We start from the raw sequence: 20,242 nt of genomic DNA, 5'->3' as shown, positions 1-20,242 counted from the left end.
AATGTTCGTTAAAATAAAGAGCAAAAAAACCGGGCCCCTCCGGGATTTGAACCCGGGACCTCCTGCACCCAAAGCAGGAATCATACCCCTAGACCAAGAGGCCAGCTAAAGCAATGTGTCGCTAAACAATATAAGTATCGATCTTTGAAGTGAGAAGATGAATACACTATTATCGTACACGTGTATAAAATATTCCGGTTAATTGACTGATGATCTCGAGAGAATTAAAAAGAAATGATTGTTCTAATATTAGATCATCGTATTATTAATGTTAAAAAATATTTAACAGTGTTAACACGGTACATGAGTTAACATTTACTTTATTGCAATGTAAATAGGTATAAAACATTCGGTAAAATGCTAATCTTACCTTATATAAATTTTTCTCTCATACAAATGAATGTAAAATATCCAATAATTATAATTATACATACAAATTACATTAATATTTCTTATTTTCAATTAATATTTGTTGTATACAGAATATTTTCCTCAGAACATTCTTTAGGAGAAAATTACAATGAGATCATATAATCGTGCAAGCACTTTAAATTACTCTTGTAAAAAAAGAAACGACCATTCCATCGATTCTAGCACATGTTTCGTAAATTGCGATACACACGAGGATAAAAAGTTTATTTTATAAATAGAAAGAATATATGTACATTGATTGCACGCGATATAAATTGAAATTGTTGTGGAAGAATACTGATACTGTCAGGCATTCGATATTATCGATACGGGAAAAATGCACTTGTGCGGTTTACTGTGTTTCGATTAATTATTAATTATAGTTACACTAATTGCGCAATACTAATTAAAAATTTGATAAGAATAAAAAAGATTTGCAATCCTCAACACTATATGGTCCTTGCTGCACCTTGGCAGTGAATTTGAACATTGTTACTTTTTATCATTTTAACTGTACATTCTTATAATTTTAATGCTAAAATACAAACGTTATAAAATTCTACCTAATCAAGTTAAAGAAATTCTTTTAGCTTGCGCATACCTAAGTAAACACCACTTTAAGTATAAGAGATAGCAGAAACCTGGCAGTTTTCTGATCAAATAACCAATCGAGTTACAAAAAATATTCAGGATTTTTCTAATTGTCAAACATTAAGTTATTTTTCAAATGCAACAGATTTTCAAGACACCCTATATATAAGAATGACATTCAGTGGTTATTCAATCGCCGTATGTGCTTATAACTAGTGGCTCTTTACACTTTGAGAAATTATAAATAGAATAGAGTTCTACCGTTAAAGGATCAATTTATACTATAGGCAAGAATAAATAACTTATATCACTGTGCTTTCTGCAAGACTGATAAATCGCTTCGCGCGCTAGCTCTTATTCACACAAAACTATCTCGGTTTCACCTGCGTCAATAAAACTGACTAGTAACAAGGCAACTTGTTTCAATAATAATTACTTAAACGTGTCAATATAATTGTCAAATCAGAGTGTCAAGTAATATTTCCAATTTAATAACGAAACAGTTCTAAAACTATTGATCATCGCGGGATTTTCCTTATGAATGAGATCAGCAATTCTTGAAGACCCTCTTAAGAAATATCTATTGATTTTTATCCATCCAACTTCAAGAAAATTATGAGCAAAATAAGGGCGACTCGCAGGAAATTGTCATTCACACCGAGCTATCTACGTGTCCATAATCGGTGTTATCGTCGTTGGTGTAGCTCGGGTATGATTTGGACTGTCGGCAAGCATTAATGTAGCCGTCGGTTCATTTCTAGAACTTGCGTCTGTGCGTCTACCTCCTGGTGGTACATAAGTCCACCAAGCGAGAAAGAAGAAAAGCAAGGAAGCTGCTTTACCGATCAGCGCCAGTGCCAACATGTACCTGCATGTGAAAAGGAAGTTCAATCAAATTGGCATTAAAAGGGAAAAAATCTGTTTGAACTGTAAACGAACAACTAGGGAGAAAATTATGAAAGGCTGAAAAGTTATTAGGCAATGAATGAGTAAGCGTGAAATTTCCGTTAGGATCAAGGGTGTGAAGTCGTTTTTTACGAGCAAAAAAAAGCTATAATGGGAAATCGTATACCTGCTCATATAATAATTGTCATAGACGAGGCAGGCCCCTCTGTCGTCACACGTTTCGTGCCAGAGGATGCAGGTGTCATCGATCAGAGTCCCGAATACCATTGGGGCTGGGATGGTACCAAGAATTCTCACTTTGATCCATTGTATTCCCAGGGCAAATGACCTTTGATCGTCCCGCACAACTCTTAGGGTTGACGAGAGGGCTGGCATCGTGCAGAGAAAAGTCATAAACATGTTGCAGAACGCCAATGCAACGAAAAGCCATAAATGGGAGCAAGTGCTGGTGCAAGTTGTGTTCATCGCTTCGTAGGACACTGCCTCGTCATTTGCGTTAGTCGTATTCATCGGCGACGAATGGATGCAGGCACAGTCAGCGTAGACCTACGAGAATTCATTGTTCATCTCAGTTATAATAATTTCATGAAATTTAATAACAGATTATATTATTTATTTATCCATAGGGCGCTTTTATATATTGTTACTCTAACTTGTTTTACGTCGTCGCTATGTTATGTTTATTATTATTAAACAACCTTGACATCGTTCAGTGGTATCTCTTGATAGCAGCCCGCATGACAGGGCGAATAATACGTAATGCCATCAACTCCACATATCGGATTAAATTCCGATCTTGAGCAGCCACATCCGTTATTACACGCGTTATCCAATGAAAAAGACTTTCTGAAATAAAAATTATTTCGGTTTACACAAGACAATTTCTCAATAGTCGACTCGAATAGGAATGATGATTTTTCTTCGGTAATTATTTGAACAATTTTAGTTGATATCTGGATTGTGCTATTTTTAATGGAAAAATCATTTAATTAGGATCTAGGTCAGCAAGAGCCGAGTGGATAGATAAAAATAATATTGCAATTGAATTGGAAAAGTTATTCATAGCTTACTTCGTGCTACTTGCGTAAGGTACAGTAAGACCAGCAAATTGCAGATTCGGACAGCTCAGGGCGAAGCACAGGGTGAAAATAATGCAAGCTCCTGTTGCGAAGAGGCAGAATTTCAAGATACCGGAACACTGTAGGTTCCAACGTTTTATCAAATAACCGCCGAGAAAGGTCCCACCTCCTCCCGCGGGAACCGTCACGAGACCTAAAAAAAGCAAATAATGAGAAAGAATTTTTGCTCCGTTTCTCCTAAATTTTCAATGAAAATAATAAATGCGATAAATAAAAAATTAAATATCGTACCCATTAATAAAGCAGCTGAGCTGGCGCTAACGCTGAACTGATTTTCAATCAATTTTGGGAGGAAAGCAGCGAAACCAGCGATTAGAAGACCCTCGCTGGCTCCGGCCAGATTCAGCATAAAAAATGCAGGATTGCCCAATAATTCTGCCAAGGCGCGTGGTAATTCTCGTATTTTCGAGAAAGTCACTCCACTCTCCGAGGTAGATGCTTGGGTCGCCTTTTCGTGGGCCTCCGATACTTTTTCCTTCGCCAGATCCTCCCATCCTGATGACAATAAAGAATTTGAGAAAAAAATAACATTTGCATGTATAGTGGCACGAGTTTCAGCAAGATTCTCCGATTATTTCATAAGAGACATTACGTTGGGAGATCACGTTAAATGAGATAGTTAATTTTCAGGTAGAGAGGAGGAGGAGGAGGATATCCGCTGGGAAATGATAGTGCGGCCCGGTATACGGGAGTTCCCGGAATGCCTTGGCTAATTGCATGAAATTTTCAGTGTCCTCGAAACTTTTTAACGAGGTATTAATTACGATTTAGCGTTCACCAGACAATCAGTGGCATATGAATAAATCCTGGGGAAATAAAGAAGTGTTTTATTTACCAGGTAGAGCATGTGGGAAAGCCAAAATTGGAATTGCGATTATGAAGCAAATTACAGCAGCTGCCAGGAAGCCTATCCACCAAGCACCGATCCAAACGTTGCTGTCAGGAGTCAGACCAATTCTGAAAATAACATTTCTATCGTCAATTTCCACGATGCTTATGAAAAATTCACCCGCTTGATCAATATTCCTTGGATCAATCCTATTCCTTACAACTTCTACGAGGATTCAACTAGATTGAAGGTAAAAATATCTTTTATAGATTCAATCGTGAATATCTAGTTCAATTATTGGATAATTTGGCCGAAATTGGGACGGTAAGTATAGATTTTAGATGATTTTTTTTTTTTCAAACGGTTGGTACAGCTTTACAATACTAACTTGTTAATTTGGAAATTCGAGGAAAGGGGGGAGAGGTGAGTGTTCCTTTTAAGAGCAATAATTGTAAAACTCGTGAAAGCAAGTGGGTATGCTTTCGCGTTCTGCGGAATGCTAGAGGCAATTTTATGTCAACGGGCTCTCATGAAAGTTGAGCGGTTAATTGCAAGCGGAGCTACAATTGGAGCGGCTATTGCACATATTCCCTGGGATTTTCACCAATAGCCAGTTAAGTTTGACGTATAATAGTACACTGGTCCGTGGTTTTCAGAGGTAGGAATGGGGGAGAGTCCGAAAAAAGAATGATAAAGAGAAGCAATAGTGGAGATGGAAGAAAAAAGCTCCGGCCAGATGGCATCTGGTCGTTCTCGTCGCTCGTGCCAAGCGCAAGAAACTTTTCATTTAAAATTAAATGCAACGAGTACACGTGCATGTATAGTCGAGACGACCGTTACGCAGGTATGCATTTTCTTTCCCCTTCCACCACTTTTCCCCCCTTTACAAAACTCTCGCATGCTCTTGTGGCTTTCAGCAAACTCTCCCTGAAGCCCACCATAAATACCCTTTGTCCCCTCCCCCCACCCCCCTCTTCTCCCCCATTAATAGAGAAAAAATCTCATTGCAATATTGTACCCTTTTAAACGACCTATCAAATACAACTCATAATTTTCCATCAAGAAATTTGTGCAAAGTATTTTTAAAGAAACATAACTGGGATAGATCACAGTGGGGTGGAGAGGCAGACAAATGGAGATCGACTGCGCAAACCCCAAGTGTCGAGGGACTGACAAATTTCGAAGGGTAACAACTGCGAGATCGTCAAACACTGCTGCACCCATTTACATTTTCCCCAATAGCTTGCACGTGCTATTAATCGTCATGGTCCATTACATGATCTATTAGCACTCCTCAATGTATATTTTAAATTTAATCCCAAAACATGAAAAGTTATTGCTTTCCACAAATGATTAACGCTATATTTTGTGCGAAATCTCCATCGGAGTTTGCACTCTCGTTCGTAGACAGAATTTCAATCGAGCATTCAATGCCAATAGACAAATAGTATTGTATACATATCTGGCCAAAGGGTATTTAACAGACGGGGATATTATCCATGGAAACAGACGCGTTTCGGTTGTAAGTACATAAGCGAAAATTACTTGTATCGAACTATGCACGAACGTACACATACACCGGGTGTGAAATTAATTCCCGACTGAACAAAGAGTTCGAAAAAAAAACACAGAATATAAAAAGCAAGGTTTACATTAAAACATTGATACTAAAGTGATTAAAACTATAAAAATTCTTGTACAAATTTTTCAGAATCCATTTTTATTGTTTAGAGCTTTCAGTTGAATAGGAATTAATTTCCTGCCCTGTATACTACCGTATTCCACGATGAAATACACACGTGAGCATACACAGGAGAGAACGCGTGTATCAGTGGCAATCCTGTTGTCGGACAGATTGGCGCAAATAGCCGATAAATCCACTCGAGAATTTAATAAAGCCCCGCCCCAACTGGCCGATAGACGTTCGTGTCCCCAACGTAAAACATGTTACGCCAATGAGACAAAAATTTCAAACTTCTGACAATTTACGTCACATGGCTCTCATTCCCCATCCTGTTAATCTGCTCCGAGAGTTTTGTTAATTTTTACGCCTTCTCCACAAATATCGCTCTTGATTTTACTCACGTCGACGGATCGACCAGTAGAAAATCCGTGTAAAGTTTCAGTAATTCACCGCCAACAACGTAGCCCAATGCTGGTCCTATTATGGCCATTGTGTAGTAGATACCTGAATAAAGAAAAGATTAAATTTTAAATTAGGAAAGAATTGCTCGTAGAAGCTAGAATCGTGACGTGGTAAGGAGGGCTCGCGTACCCAAATATACGGATGACATCTTCTTGGAGACATTTTCATCGAGGTAGGTGACGCCGAGCGTGTAAAAGGGTGCCGCCCCAGCCCCGTGAAGAAGCTGGGCTATTAAGAAAATAGTTAAGTACACGCCACTGTAAGGATCCGAATCTGTCTGTTCCGTAGTGTCGCCACAGAATTCCTGAATGAGGATTTAAATCAATTTGAAAAAAGGGCTTTTAGCGAGGTAGAAATTATTCTGACTATAGTTTAGTACCGGAAGTGTCGAGGTATTTGTCGTCCTCCGGCATATATTTTCTATTTGCTGATTGCCTCTATGAGAACCAGCCAAGTAATGAGGCGATGCGAAGAGTAAACTTCCCAGTCCCAGAACTAGCACACCGATGCCAATGTACCTGCAGAAAAATTCAAATTCTCACTTTACTTGCTTTGTCGAATTTTGGCGTGTGAAAAAATGTACCTCGGTTTCGAAGCTTTCGAGCGTCCGCCTAAATAACTAACTGGTACCAAGAGTAGAAAACTTGCAATGTCGTAGCCACCAGCTATGAGTCCAGTTTGCGAGGACCTCAGGCCGAATCTCTTCTCGATCGTCGTGATTACAACGTTTACGAAACCATTGACAACCATACCTGAAAAATAGGGTAAATGTTACATCCGTTTTAATTCGCTGCTTCGTAGTGTATAAATGAGTTTTGAGAGTCGTGTGAGGGATCGGAGGGGAAAATTACGAGTCGAGTTTTCTCCACGAATCTGCATATCGGTGTTTGTCGAAGCTCGTCGCGACGCGCGTAGTCGCGAATCGTAAGGGTAAACTAATTCCCCCTCTACGTTCCACCAGTATATACATATACATATATATATATATATATATATATACAGCCCCGCGACCCAACCCAACCCATCTTGTCAGGAGCAATAGACGACAACCCCTGTGCGAATTAAAGAGACCATTCGTTCAAAGCTTCGCCGTTTATTTAATAAAATTATGCCTCCATACCGTCTCCACTCTGCCTATACATTTGCCAAACGCCAAATGAAACGGTCGAGAAGGAAGCCTAGAAATTATACCCTTTCGATAAATCCTACCTAGCCGAGTCATCTCCAACTCGATTAAAATTAAAACTCCATTTGAAAATGGATTATTTTTAATCCTGTAATATTATTACGTAATTTGCCTTTTAAGGATGAAACAGTGCCTTTATTAGAGAAGGCTATGTAAATATAGAATTTCAAGGCGTTTTCGCGCTACATTGGCGTTGGAGAATCTTCGGTAGAGAAGCGAAGCGAGGCAAAGGGCTATATTTAGTCTAAAACGATTTACACTTGTCCCCGTTTCGCTGCGCCGTCATCCCTTGCACTTTTCTTTCTACCCTTTCAGCCAGTCGCAGCCCCTCCACTTGCACCTCCTGACGTAGCGTCGCCCCGGAAAACTCGATTTCCGGTTATCGTCAGTCACCTCCCTCTCTCCTTTCCCATCCGTTGAAAGCTTCCAAATTGCATTTCGATGCACGTCTGTTATCAACGCGTCGTACACCGAACGCAGACGTTGCCCTTTCACCTATATTTACCAAGCGCATATAGCTTATTGCTATAGAGTGATTCGGCCGCAATAATTTGTAAATTGCTCCTATGCGCGTGCATGTCTCGATAATCGCGCGATCTTGTTGAATTTTTCGATAGAAAGAATATTTTTGCACTCACCCTGCATAGCCCCGGCCCAACACAACCAGAACAATGCCCATTTGGCGGTTCTAAATCGTTGGAGATAAACGGGTGAAAACCAGAACCAACCACATTTCAACTTGTCCTCGGACTTCCGCTCTTCCTCTCGCAAATCCTCCTTTATTTCCGCTTTCCCAGCTCCATTTCCGAACTGCTCCGGAAAATTTGACAGGCTCTCGTGAATGTCTCCCACTCCCGCCTGAAAATCACACAACAAACACAGCTCTTATCTCTTTTATCAGAACCAATATTTTCGTTATTCCGCCAAGCAAATTATTCATGAATGGTGCTTTAGAGTTCTCTTTTATGTTGTATTTAGAAATTTTGTAGAGTTCAGCAAAAGTCTGGAATACACGAAGGAGGCGTTCATAATTGAAGAGAAGCTGTTTTAGTAAAGGAAGAGAAAATTTTGCAGAAAGAATTCTCATCGGAGGATATACACAAGACTCACACTGAATGCAAATTTGTCTCGCATGATGGGTCGTTGGAGAATCTGCTTCTTCGAGGACTCGACAGACAAATTTCATAGACGAGAGGAGAAAAAGGAAATTTTCACTGCTTGCCTCTTCGTTAAAATTTCTTCGCGATACGAGTCATTTTACTCCTTCCACCCTTTTCTGCACTTTATGCTAAAATTCTTTTTCTATTCTATCTTCTTGATCAATTTTGAAATCCTTCCTTGAATTTCCACTACTCGTTTATGTATAAAAATCCTCCTCTGTCACAAGATGCGAGAGATTCGTCAGTCAAATGAATTTCCCACTCGATTAAAAATTCATTGTCGAACCTCCTCAATCCTTTCGCAATTTTCCTTGTATAATTAACGCTTGAAGATTGATCATCAAATTCCACTTTTGTGTTATTAAAAAAATACTCGACATTCAATTTAGTAGAGCCCCTCTATGAACTCTATAAATATTCCCCATTATTTCGAATAAACGAGAAGCAAAACGGCATAAATATTATAAAAAAGTGCGTGTAATCGTTGGAAGGAATGGTTGGACGATCCCAGCATACGTGCTTCCGGTTTAGCCCATAAAATCGGCTTTTTACCTAACGCTCTTTAATCCGAAATCCCTCTTTTAAAGCACGCACGAGTTTTCCATCTCGTCGGAGAGAGAACTCTAGTCAGCTCTTTCAACAACTCAGGTGTCTCGATCACTTTACACGCCGCGAGTGATAAAAAAGCACGAGTCACGATGGTACGATAGACGCTCGTTGTTATAAATGTTAATAACTTTTTTCACTCATCAATTCCATTACGTAATTCGCGCGACAGGTTGAAACTCGCGTATAATCGATTGAACATGAAATAGTTCACTCATCGAATCGACCACGAATGTTAATTTAACGAACGAAAGAAAGAATCGAGAGGTTATTGATGGTACGCCATGTTTAAAAATAGCAAATGTGCCTCTATGTGGAAAATCGAAGGTTGGATATTCGATAAAGTTTAAGCACACGGAGGAAGCGGTTGGTGTAAAAGTTGCGCTTGGTGCCGCGTGTCACACGCGACTGAGGAGTGAGGTGAGGATCTCGAAGCTCGTGCTCGTGCTCGCTGCTCACAGTTTTCCCCCCGAGTTAAACTGTCATATATATATATATATATATATATAATAGGAGAACCGAACCGCTGCTACCGCCACCACCACTACCACTCTGTGAACCTAGCTGCGTCTACACATTCGCATTGTGTCCTGACATAAACCCTATCATCCCTCCGGGAAACACCCCAGCTAGCTGTTGCTTCGCAGCGACATAAAAACCTCTCCGCGACATTCTCAAGATCGATGCTAATTCTCCACAAAGTTTCCCCTAATGCAACCATTTTTCATCCACCCCCCTCCCCCTCCCCTTCAAATAACTATATGTACCAACCGCAATATATTCCACCTGTACAATTTTCACTTTCGACGAAATTTGCCAGGGTCGATTCGATACTGATAGAATAATACAGGGATACTGATGTACGGTAAAACACGTGGGAATTATCGAGAAAATTTTCTCAAGTGCGATAGGTCAGGGTTTATGTGCAATAAGAGTGTAAAATTTATTATAGTAATAATCAAAGGTTCGTTATTGTATTTATATAACTATGCATGAATAATAAAATCGTGCGATGATTTGGAAAGTATATAGATATAAAACGTTTATAGGGATAGCTGTGTGTTTCTTGGGCAATTCTATTGGACGAATTGAAAATTGTCCATTTAAGAGCGAGCCGGTGCAATTTTTCGCAGACAACGATAAATTTTGCATAATGTAAACATATTTACATTTCGGAGAGGGTGAATCGAGCATTGGAAGCAGTTGGAGCGAGAGGGGGGTGCATCCCCGAGAACCGTAGCGTGGCCTGTTTTGCGGGTCACGTGACCTTCGGTCATAAATTTTACGGAATTAACAAGGATTCATGGCTTCCGCCGATGCTGCCAGCCTATATAATACAAGCTTTCTCAACGCGCACGAGTCTGCCCTGGTCCGGACACGTCGACCAAACGTCTCTTGTCGCAATTTTTCTTGACCGTGACTCCCCCCTCCCTCCGCCTCTTCTCAATGCAAATATCAACTTTGCAATAATCATACTCGATAATGCTACGTCTCGACGCGTTCGCGCCACGTGACACGTTTCTCATTTTTTTATATACGAATCAAACGTTTCGAAGTCATGGCTGACGCTTTATCATCGCCAGCAAAAATACTAGACGATAGCAGAATAATTTTAATTTGATTCTCTCGTCAGGAGAGTAATCATCGGAATAATTATAATAGACGAACTTTCGACTCTAACCGATGATGGAATAAAGACAAGTTTTTTATCCACGCTGGAGGATTCTGAAGCGAGCATCTTTTTTCAAAAGTCTGTCACGCTTGGCCATCAATTATAATTTTAGGAATTACAGCTACTGTATGTGGGTAGAGCGTGAAAAGACAAAATAAGCGAAATGGGGGAGGAGGTCTTTTGCATAAAGGGCTCTCTCCCTCTCTTTCATATTTTTTTGTCCTTGTATACGTACACATTGGTCGCTCATCCTCTTCTCCATTGCAAACCAGAACGAGACGGATCTCTTCTCTTTTAACTCGTGCAACGCAAGCTTCTCTTTTTCTCGATTGCGTTGTGCCGCATCACGTTCGAAATGAAAGCGACTCTCAAAAGACCTTTGTACGAGCTTCCGGCACGTTCAATATATATACATATATATATACTGTGCGAAGCTTTTAAAAAATCACGTTTTCGAACGACTCCGTGAAAAATCTACCCGTTTTCCACCTGCTGGCAATTTCATTCTTGTTTACCATGCAACCGTGCGGTCTACCATAATTAGCTTGGAAAATTCATTTTTCATAGTGTATTCTTTTACAAAATTTCTGACGTGAAATCTTCACAGATTTTCTATATAGTTGAATCATTTGATTTAAATTGGCCTATTTTCTGGGAAATGGTGGGGGAGGGGGGGGGGGGAGTCGCTTTTCCAGATGCTTTGTATAAAAAATATCAGTATATCGCTCTCCTCGTGTATGAACGACGAGACGACCCGTCACTATCTCCACGAGTCGCCGTCAGACTACACATGCTTTACCACACACACCCTTTCAAAATTTTGTTTATCAATAATCGCAATAATCACGTTTCCTGAGATTTTCGTCTATTTGTTAGAGGAAATATCGTGTCAAGCCGTATAGTCTGCGACAAGTGCAATATACCCCGAAGCGTTTTGCCCGCTAGGGTGTTTGTGCTTGCGAAAATTTGCATTCACCTCTGCATGGAAATTTGCATAAGTATGCGTGAGCTGAGACTACCGGAAGCCAAGAGTATCGTCGTCTATTTTCTTGAAAATCGATACTCCAGCTAGCAGATATTATTGATTGCCCTCTCTGCAATTGGCACTCTTAGTCATATTTCCAGTATTTATTGCAATATTAATTAAAAGTGTGTCAATCACCATAGGAGAGATATCTGAAACACATAATTCTCAAGCGTACTCGTCGGATTATTTGCAATGAATTATTAAAATTTATATATCAATGTATTTATATGTAGGCTGGTTGCATTAGAAGCAAATTATACAGATTTACAAATTTTTCTATATATTTTTTTATTAATGATTAAAAAGAGCTTACCGGTCTGTCCGGAAAGTCGAAGACGGGATTGTCGATTCCATTCATGGTGGTTCTGAAAAAGAAGAGAAAAATGCGAGTTATTTATAGGTCTGTCAAACGAGTATTGTTTAGATTTGTTTCAAGATGCACCGAGTGCATTCTCCAGGCAGAAAATAAGACTTGATAAGTGAGAATGAGTGGTAATAGGTCCGATGATCATCGAAGCAACGAGATAATTTGGATTGCGGTTATGCGATTATTGCCTGAAAATGTCGACGAACCCCATTTCCTCCTCGATATCGGCACTCGACAATTTTTTATCGACAAAAAGTGCAAATTATTTCCCTCTTCAATATCCTATATTTATTCCATATTCGATCAACGATTATATACCAGTAATACAGTTACTATTGTACTGTGTACAATTTTTTAGTTCAATTATGAAACTTTCAGATGGAAATTCTCAATTGACTTGATATTTATTATAAAATTATTTCAGCTCTTTAAGTAATTGATTTGAGATCTTGACGTTAAAAGCTCTCTGATCGACTTCTTGTTATCATACGTTTATACATTTTACTGTAAATTCATTCTCCTCTCTTCTTGGTCTATACTATGTATTGCATTTCTCAGAAGGTAAGTACCGATCGATAGACACTGCTGTAACTTCTCACAAGCTTCTAATATTTATAGATAACAATGTTTTTTACGATTACAAAGTTTTCGTTATATTTTCACGCGTGACAGTGAAAAATTTTCCTTCGTATGCTGCTTCGAAACTGTATAGCATTATTTCTTAAAACTAATTTTTTTCAAAGAGAATTGACCTTTCGTGAGAATAAAAATTTATATGAAAGTGATACGGTCGATAAACCAGTAAACTGCATGTGTAAAATCACTGCTAATTGCTCAAGGGAAAATAGTAGTTTTCTAGGAAAACTATTTATGGAAAATTTGATCTTGAGATAAAAGGTAAGGCATAGTTGGACTTTGGTCGATTTTGAGTGGAGAATCGGTCGAAGAAAAGGACGAGTAATGTGGCAAGACTGAAAGGTAATTGAACGCAACGTCAAATCCAAATACGCACCGCGAAAGTTACGCTTTCACCGAGAAATACGGAACTGATTTGTATTGACCATGGTGATTCTTGGAGAGATCAGTAGGATCACCAGCAGATTATCCATTCACTATAGATATGTTATCTGCTTGACCAAATTGTCCAATCTCGTTGTACGTGCAACGCATAATTAAACAAAAGTAGCCTTTATCTACAATCCATGATATTACTACGAGTGAATAGAATTTTCAATGTTTCATTGCAAAAAGAAGAAAATATAAAGATGGTCCGGATTGACGTTGAATCTCGAAGACCAAATGAGTTGGCTCAACGGTATTATTCGTTAATTATGCAAAAAAGGTAAAATCTCTATGAAATTGGCTGAAACCGTCAGTGTGCTATGAGAACTTTGTCGAGCGCAAAAATATTGCTAGTTATGCAAGTTTTGCAGCATGCATATTTGTGCACGTGACTTCAGGAGGCGGAGCTTCTCTCTGCACGTCGCAAACTTCCTGCATTTATCCTTATTCCAAGTCAGGTCCTTTCCATTCACTTTTCATTTCCTCCTACGTCTTCTTTTATGAATTTTTCGTCTTTCTCGCAAGAAAAATGACAAGAAATTGCCTAAATATAAACAATTTTTAACTGTTATTAATTCCTTTCAACGTACAATAATTAATTAATGAAAACGTATACTCTAGCTTCTTTTACGTTAGCACCAGCCAAGTTAATTATTGCCTTTTCTTCTCACTTCCGGATACTGTTTCAAATTATTCACAGACCTTCGTTTCTCACCTGTGGACAACCATCCAATTTGATAAAAATTTACCAATTAAAATTCCAAAAAACATTAAATTATTATAAATATTTTCAAAACCTCAATATAGGCACTGTATTAATTACATTATGCAATAGACCTAAATTCTCTCTGAAATAAACTTGTACGAGCAAAACAATTAAATTTTTAATTAATCTATAATTGTAACTTTTTCACAGCTTTACTCACTCGTTCATGTTTCCACATCAGCACGTGCTTGTCAAGTCGGTATTAATTATTCGTTGGAATCTCAGACACACGAGCCAACAAAGAATTATTCGATTCTCACAATCGATATTGTCTCGCCTGCGTTGATTTTGCGTGGAAGATGACACGTCTTGGATTTTGCATGATGTTCACAGCGATCACCGGCTTGTAGAGCGCTGATGTGTTTCTGCGATCCTAGGACGATGAGCGTGGCACGCAGAGAGCAACACGACTGCCTTGAACTCTCTCTGTTTCTCTGTCAAACTCGGGGAACGGCTCCGTCGAGCGGTCTTTCAGCCAGTATAGTGGGGCCTTTCCTCTCTCTCTCTCTCTCTTTCCTTTCCCTTATCTCACTCTTTCACCAGCAAACGCACTCGATTGCACTCTTTTTCCCTCCTCGTGGTGTGTGACCACGTGCATCGGACATTACCATATTTCTAACTCAATTGCAAAACAATTATTTACACCGAAAACAGTATAAATTGAAGATTCAAGTTTACCAAAAATAATCAAGAAGCGAAATACGTTTATTACATACTCCCTCGTGTACAATAAATATTTATATATACACACGTAATCCAACAAAATATGCAATTTTAATTCTTCAAAATCAGAATACAAATTTCTCTTAAATCTCGACAAATCTAAACGTATTTGTACACTACTTTAACGAGCTTAATGCTTTTTCGAGAAAACTGTTGGTCAACTTAAGAGGAATCTTCAAGAACTGAGAAGAGTCGAACGTTTATCTATCCTAGCATACAGATTACAACGATATTTTGCAGTAAATCTCTATAATTAATAAAAACAGTGAGTTGCAAAGGTATAACATTGTTTACACGAGCAGCAGAAATAATTCTGGAGGCCGAAGGGATTATTGTTCAGCAGGGATTACATTATTTTGACAAATGATAACTGCAAAATTCGATAAAATTTCTGATTGCTACAATCGTTTACAATCTCTTATAGCAGATATTTGACGCGAAGAATATTTATGTAGTTTGCAATTGGATATAATATAACAGAAACCTAAACTGTGTAGGCGATAAATAGGCCGATTAGCAAAAGCTAAACGAAAACCTGAAACCATTGGAGTCATCTCCAAATAAAGCAGCTGTTATCTTTACTGGCAGTAACAATTGTATCACCGTTGTAAGAAAATGCACAGGCAAAAACGTCGTCCCTATGTCCGGAGAGCGTTTGAAGGCAATAACCAGAATCAACTGACCATAAACGACTTGTTTTATCTAGCGAGGCCGTCAATAAATGATGTCCGTTCGGGCTGAAACAAACTGCAAGATTGTCGTTGAAAAAATGCTGCACGCGAGTTCAATTCTTAAGAGGAAAAGCACGAATATAAAATAGACCTTTCGAAACTTCTTCCGTGTGTCCACTCATGATTCGTAGGGACTCGAAACTTGATCGAGTGTCCCAGACTCTGGCAGTTGTATCGCTACTGGCAGTTGCTAATTTTTGGCCAGCATAATTGAAAGCTAAATCTAAAACTTCGTCCTTATGGCCCGACAAAGTTGCCAAACACGAATTTCTTCTGGCGTCCCAAATTTTCGCCGTTTGATCCAAAGACGACGATGCGATCAACGAACCATCGAAATTATACAGACAGTTGGATATTCCTGCATGGTGGCCTTTCAATACTCCAGTCTGTCTAAAAATTGCATTGCACTATTACCAAATCATGCTTATAGAAAACATAATAAGCTAAATATATAACATTTTCCGACACTTAATACAGTAGAGTTTGATTTGATTGCAGATGCATTATAATAAATATGTATTGCTCGCATAAATATTGGAACGATATTGTAGAATATTAAAGATTGTCAAAGGAATTTTAAAAGACTTCCCCTACCGCAATGTTCTAGTGTCCCATATGGCAATGGTACCATCGAACGAACCAGTGATAATTTCATTGCCATTGTTGCTGTAATGCAGCGATATAACTTCCGCTCTGTGACCCATTAGTGTGCCCACCTCTTCACCTATTAAGTTCATCTCAATTCAGATACACTGAAGTACCGAGTACACGACAATAAACTCTCTTGTTAAATTCTTTCAATATTTGGTCTACAAATACACATTTGTTTATACTTGTTTCGATATGAAAAATTTTGCAGGTAGCGTCTATGGATCCAGTGGCGATTTTCGTCTGGGTGGGAGAAAACTTGGCAATGACCACTTCGGCATCGTGGCCCCGCATTGTAGCGAGACAATTACCAGTCTGAGAACACCAGACGCTAGCCGTTTTGTCGAAAGATCCTGTCACAATTTTGTCTCTGAAAGAATTTCAGTAATTAGATAATAAAAATGTAAAATTCTAAGGACGATGGAGGGTAGCTCGGTTCGACAATAGCATCATTCGACGCGTGCAATTTCTCTAATTCCGGTGGTTTCCGGTTGGCCATACGAGAGAGAAAGAGTTAGTCGTTTAATCGTAAGCAGAGCTGAGCAATGGATTAACGAGTTAGTGTACTTACGAAGGCGGATCGTTGAAGGACACGGCGTAGACCACGTTCTTATGGCCTTCGAGAGTAAGAAGCTCCTTTCCACTTTCAATGTCCCAAACTTTACAAGTTCGGTCGTAGCTCCCTGTCAGGCATCTGAACAATAAAATCCTAATTTGAAGAATGTCAGTCTTCGGCGAGACGCTTCAAGATGAACGAAATAAGAAAAATAATGGTGGAAACTTAATAACGTTACGTAGGCTACCTTTTACCTAGTTTATCGAAAGCCACGTTGGTAAGGGGTAAAAGGTGTGTTTGCAAACTTTTATATTTGTAATATCGTTTCACACCGGTGTTGCAAACTTTGGTCTGCAATTTCTTAAGGGTCTCCACTAGTTGATCCATTACGCATTCAGTTATTACCGGCTCGCTGGATCTTATACTCTCAGCCAACATTTCTATATTCGTTCTAAAAATATTAATTTTCAACGGGTTACAGAATTGGGAGTTTACTTATTTTTATTTAATTTTTGGTAATATATTAGGAATTACTCTGCGTCAAGGTCCAGAAGATCGATCATCTTGGTCTTAACGTTCCCTCCTTGGGTGTATTCGAGAGCGAGACCTGGAGAAATGTGGGGGATGAACGTTTAATTAACACTAGTACCTCGTGAAAAAACAAGTGGACTTTTCATACCAGGTGGGAAATAACGCAGTAAAAATTTCAGCAGCTTCATGAGAACGTTCGATTATATTGGGAAATTCCAGCGATGGACGATGAATCTCCTGAAGGAGAAAGCACGGGGAAGCTCGTTTTCATGAATGAGGTTATGTATATTAAATAACAGATAAAATTGTCGCTTCAATCCTTTTCTCTCAATTTTTCCAATTTTCTTATATCTCAACGAACTCAGCTACGCGCACAAATTCCAACAATAACCCAAAGCCAATTGTGATTCCATTAACGCGGGAAGGTTGCTATGCTTCCAAAGTTTGCTTGGTCGATTTTCGAAAGCTTGCATGCGAGGAGCAATTATTATCTTGCCGAGTTGAATTCGAAATTGATAGGAAAACATTTTTCTGTTTCCTATAAATCTTTCACCACATGCTCCAGCAGATATTTTATTCAAACCTTAAATTCTTTCATATTAATCCTAAAGACACACTGCTGTGCCCGCGCAAGTCAACATATCGATAATGAAGTAACGAGATGCACTACTCACTTCATTGCGTTGTGTTTGTAGGTAATCCTTTTCCCGGGCTTTTCCGCTTTTATCATAGGAGCCAAACTGTCGGTAAAGTAGAGCGACAACATACATAACAAAAATAATAAATATACAAAATCAAGCTGTTTTCCCAAGGAATGATTACAGGTATTATTTCCTGGTTACCATGGAAATTCATGAATGACTTGTTTACAATTCTTGTATGTATTAATATTATAGAGCAGGTAAAACTATAAATATACAGGCAATACAGCTAGTTGATTTTAACTATTCCATATACCTCATAACCTAAACACAACAGATTCAATTCGCTGTCATTTTATACAGGTATTTTTCTTTCGAAGGAAAAACTCGGAAAATGACAGATTATATGGAAAGATATACCTTTGAGGCTGAATGGTACGATAAAGTAGCTTGTACATTAAAAAAGTTCTATTTTTATTATTTTCCAGCAGACAATACTATTGAATTAGTAAGTATATATTGTAATAATATTGAGATATTCTTAAATAAATCAAAATAATTAATGCAATTTTTATTTTTAGTTTGATACAAAAACAAGAAAAACATTTTTGAAAAGAACAAAATGTGATGGTATCGACTTGAAGGATATTTATATTGGTGCAACTGTCACAATATTTGCCCGTAGTATAAAAATTATGGATTATGGAGACAGTACAACAAAATTGAATTTACAGACAAAAACACAAAAGTAATTATTTAATTATTTTATCATTTAGAAATATTTCAAAAGAGGGATTTTTTCCCCCTTTCAGAACATTTGGATTAATAAAACCTGATGCAGTTGATAAATTGGGGGAAATACTCACAAGAATATACTCCCATGACTTTTATATAACTAATATCAACATGGTTAATTTAACTGAAGATGATGTCACAGAATTGTTTAAGGATAAAGAAAATATTGATCTAACGTAAGGTTGTATGTTCCAAATCTAAATTGCAGGCTATATACAAGGTATACTTTCTTTTTTTGCAGAGCTTTTTTGACATATCTTACTTCTGGACCAGTAGTAGCCTTGGAAGTTTTGGGAGAAAATGGTATAGCCCGCTGGTTAGAATTTCTTGGTCCAAATGACAGCAAAGAAGCTCGTGAAACTGCACCTCAAACATTGAGGGCCCGCTATGGTATAGATAGTATGCGTAATGTTGTATATTCGTGTGATAACTCGGAAGAAATTGATAAGGTACTGCTATTTTGATTATGAAGGTCTTACTTATATTAATGAGTGATTTAAAAACTTTTTACAGGCATTAGACATGTTCTTCCCTAAAAAGAAGCCAAAACGTAAACCTCCGAAAAATTCGGCCACTTTAAGAAACTGCACATGTTGCATTATCAAACCTCATGCAGTACAAGCAAAACTGGCAGGTTAATGTTAAAATATTAAGACATTAATCTCTTTTTCATGCCTTTTCTTAATTTTCAGGTAGCATTATCGATGATATTCAAAAAGCTGGATATGTAATTTCTGCATTGAAACTATTCTATGTAGACCCTGTTAATGCTGAAGAATTCTTGGAAGTTTATAAAGGCGTCCTACCCGATTATGAGGTAGTTATTAACGTTCCTTTTTTTTATTTTACGCACTAACGAAATACAGAAACTTATCGATCGCAGAGTATGGTGGTTGAATTGCAATCAGGGGCATGTATTGCGATGGAAGTTAAACCTAAGGATGAACAGTTGAACGTAAATGTGGAATTTAGGAAACTCTGTGGTCCTTTGGATCCGGTAAATGACAAGAGTCACGTGTCAGTTGATAATAAATTAAAAACACATTACTAATTTCTTTTATCAATAGGAAATCGCAAAGCAAATTAGGCCCAACACTTTACGTGCCAAATATGGTAAGACAAGGCCGCAAAACGCTATTCACTGCTCTGATCTACCAGAGGATGGAGTTCTAGAGGTAAATAGTAGTAAAACTCCAAATAACTAGCTCGTGCCTTCTCTGTCAATTGTGCAGCTTCATTCATAATATTTTTTTCCTAAAGGCAGAATATTTCTTTAAAATCTTGGACGACAACTAAACACCGGAAACTCTACTCAAGTTCCTTATTGTTTTTTATGGATCTTCCAAGAAGTCACTTTTATAGATTTTTTTAAATAAACAATTGATTCATAAAATATTTTTTCCCCACCATGATATAATGATTTATGCCTCGATAATTATACAGTTAAAAAAAAACCTGCTGAACATTAGCCTGCAGGATTAACTGGTGTGCATTAACTAGGACAGTTTGGTATTGCATAAATCTTGCAAGTTTGTATACTTGGAAACTGGAGACTCGACAAATTATACGGTTTGTCACAGCAAAAACTTACTTTCTATTTGACTCTTATACCATTATCAATCAAGAAAATAATAATATGAAATAAATGTACAAAGTTAATAGCATACAATGACCTCAGTTGGTACTGAGAATATACTAAGGATATCTAAATATACACCTGTGTTGAGATTCTTGGTATTTACTAAGGAT

The 20,242-nt window shown here is 38.1% G+C and overlaps 3 protein-coding genes and 1 non-coding gene across 6 annotated transcripts; 1 reads left to right on the top strand and 3 right to left on the bottom strand.

Annotated features, from left to right (window-relative positions):
- Positions 1–31: 31 nt before the first annotated feature.
- Positions 32–103, bottom strand: TRNAP-UGG (transfer RNA proline (anticodon UGG)). Its single transcript has one exon. It is a non-coding gene; the product is annotated as a tRNA-Pro (tRNA).
- Positions 104–324: 221 nt separating this feature from the next.
- Positions 325–14,250, bottom strand: Oatp26F (Organic anion transporting polypeptide 26F). The gene is made up of 13 exons (XM_066744927.1): positions 14,029–14,250; positions 11,987–12,038; positions 7,847–8,066; positions 6,606–6,774; positions 6,402–6,540; positions 6,152–6,326; positions 5,962–6,064; positions 3,883–4,004; positions 3,279–3,542; positions 2,979–3,180; positions 2,607–2,754; positions 2,075–2,454; positions 325–1,870 (listed from the first exon to the last, which is right to left on the bottom strand). The coding sequence occupies exons 1-13, from the start codon at positions 14,034–14,036 to the stop codon at positions 1,669–1,671; spliced, it is 2,184 nt and encodes a 727-aa protein (XP_066601024.1). The 5' UTR covers positions 14,037–14,250; the 3' UTR covers positions 325–1,668.
- Positions 14,251–14,508: 258 nt separating this feature from the next.
- LOC136784373 (dynein assembly factor with WD repeat domains 1-like) lies at positions 14,509–17,641 on the bottom strand. Its single transcript, XM_066744983.1, has 8 exons — positions 17,206–17,641; positions 17,061–17,133; positions 16,774–16,977; positions 16,542–16,664; positions 16,156–16,340; positions 15,917–16,046; positions 15,414–15,712; positions 14,509–15,338 (listed from the first exon to the last, which is right to left on the bottom strand). The coding sequence occupies exons 1-8, from the start codon at positions 17,243–17,245 to the stop codon at positions 15,142–15,144; spliced, it is 1,251 nt and encodes a 416-aa protein (XP_066601080.1). The 5' UTR covers positions 17,246–17,641; the 3' UTR covers positions 14,509–15,141.
- A 111-nt stretch (positions 17,642–17,752) lies between these two features.
- nmdyn-D7 (nucleoside diphosphate kinase homolog 7) lies at positions 17,753–20,146 on the top strand. Of its 3 annotated transcripts, none has more exons than XM_066744984.1 (10): positions 17,753–17,881; positions 18,079–18,206; positions 18,280–18,446; positions 18,511–18,669; positions 18,735–18,942; positions 19,007–19,127; positions 19,186–19,310; positions 19,377–19,490; positions 19,561–19,668; positions 19,754–20,146. In XM_066744984.1, the coding sequence occupies exons 1-10, from the start codon at positions 17,872–17,874 to the stop codon at positions 19,787–19,789; spliced, it is 1,176 nt and encodes a 391-aa protein (XP_066601081.1). In that variant the 5' UTR covers positions 17,753–17,871; the 3' UTR covers positions 19,790–20,146. The 3 variants fall into 3 exon arrangements, with proteins under 3 accessions (XP_066601081.1, XP_066601083.1, XP_066601082.1); XM_066744986.1 differs by having other exon boundaries at positions 17,822–17,958; XM_066744985.1 differs by having other exon boundaries at positions 17,832–17,958; positions 18,062–18,206.
- The last annotated feature ends 96 nt before the right edge of the window (positions 20,147–20,242 follow it).

The sequence above is a fragment of the Prorops nasuta genome, unplaced genomic scaffold (assembly GCF_024137725.1).
Source record: "Prorops nasuta isolate Cenicafe-Biocafe unplaced genomic scaffold, Cenicafe_Pnas_1.2 PNAS00053, whole genome shotgun sequence".
NCBI lineage: Eukaryota > Metazoa > Arthropoda > Insecta > Hymenoptera > Bethylidae > Prorops > Prorops nasuta.
This window is presented reverse-complemented; position numbering and strand designations above follow the sequence as displayed.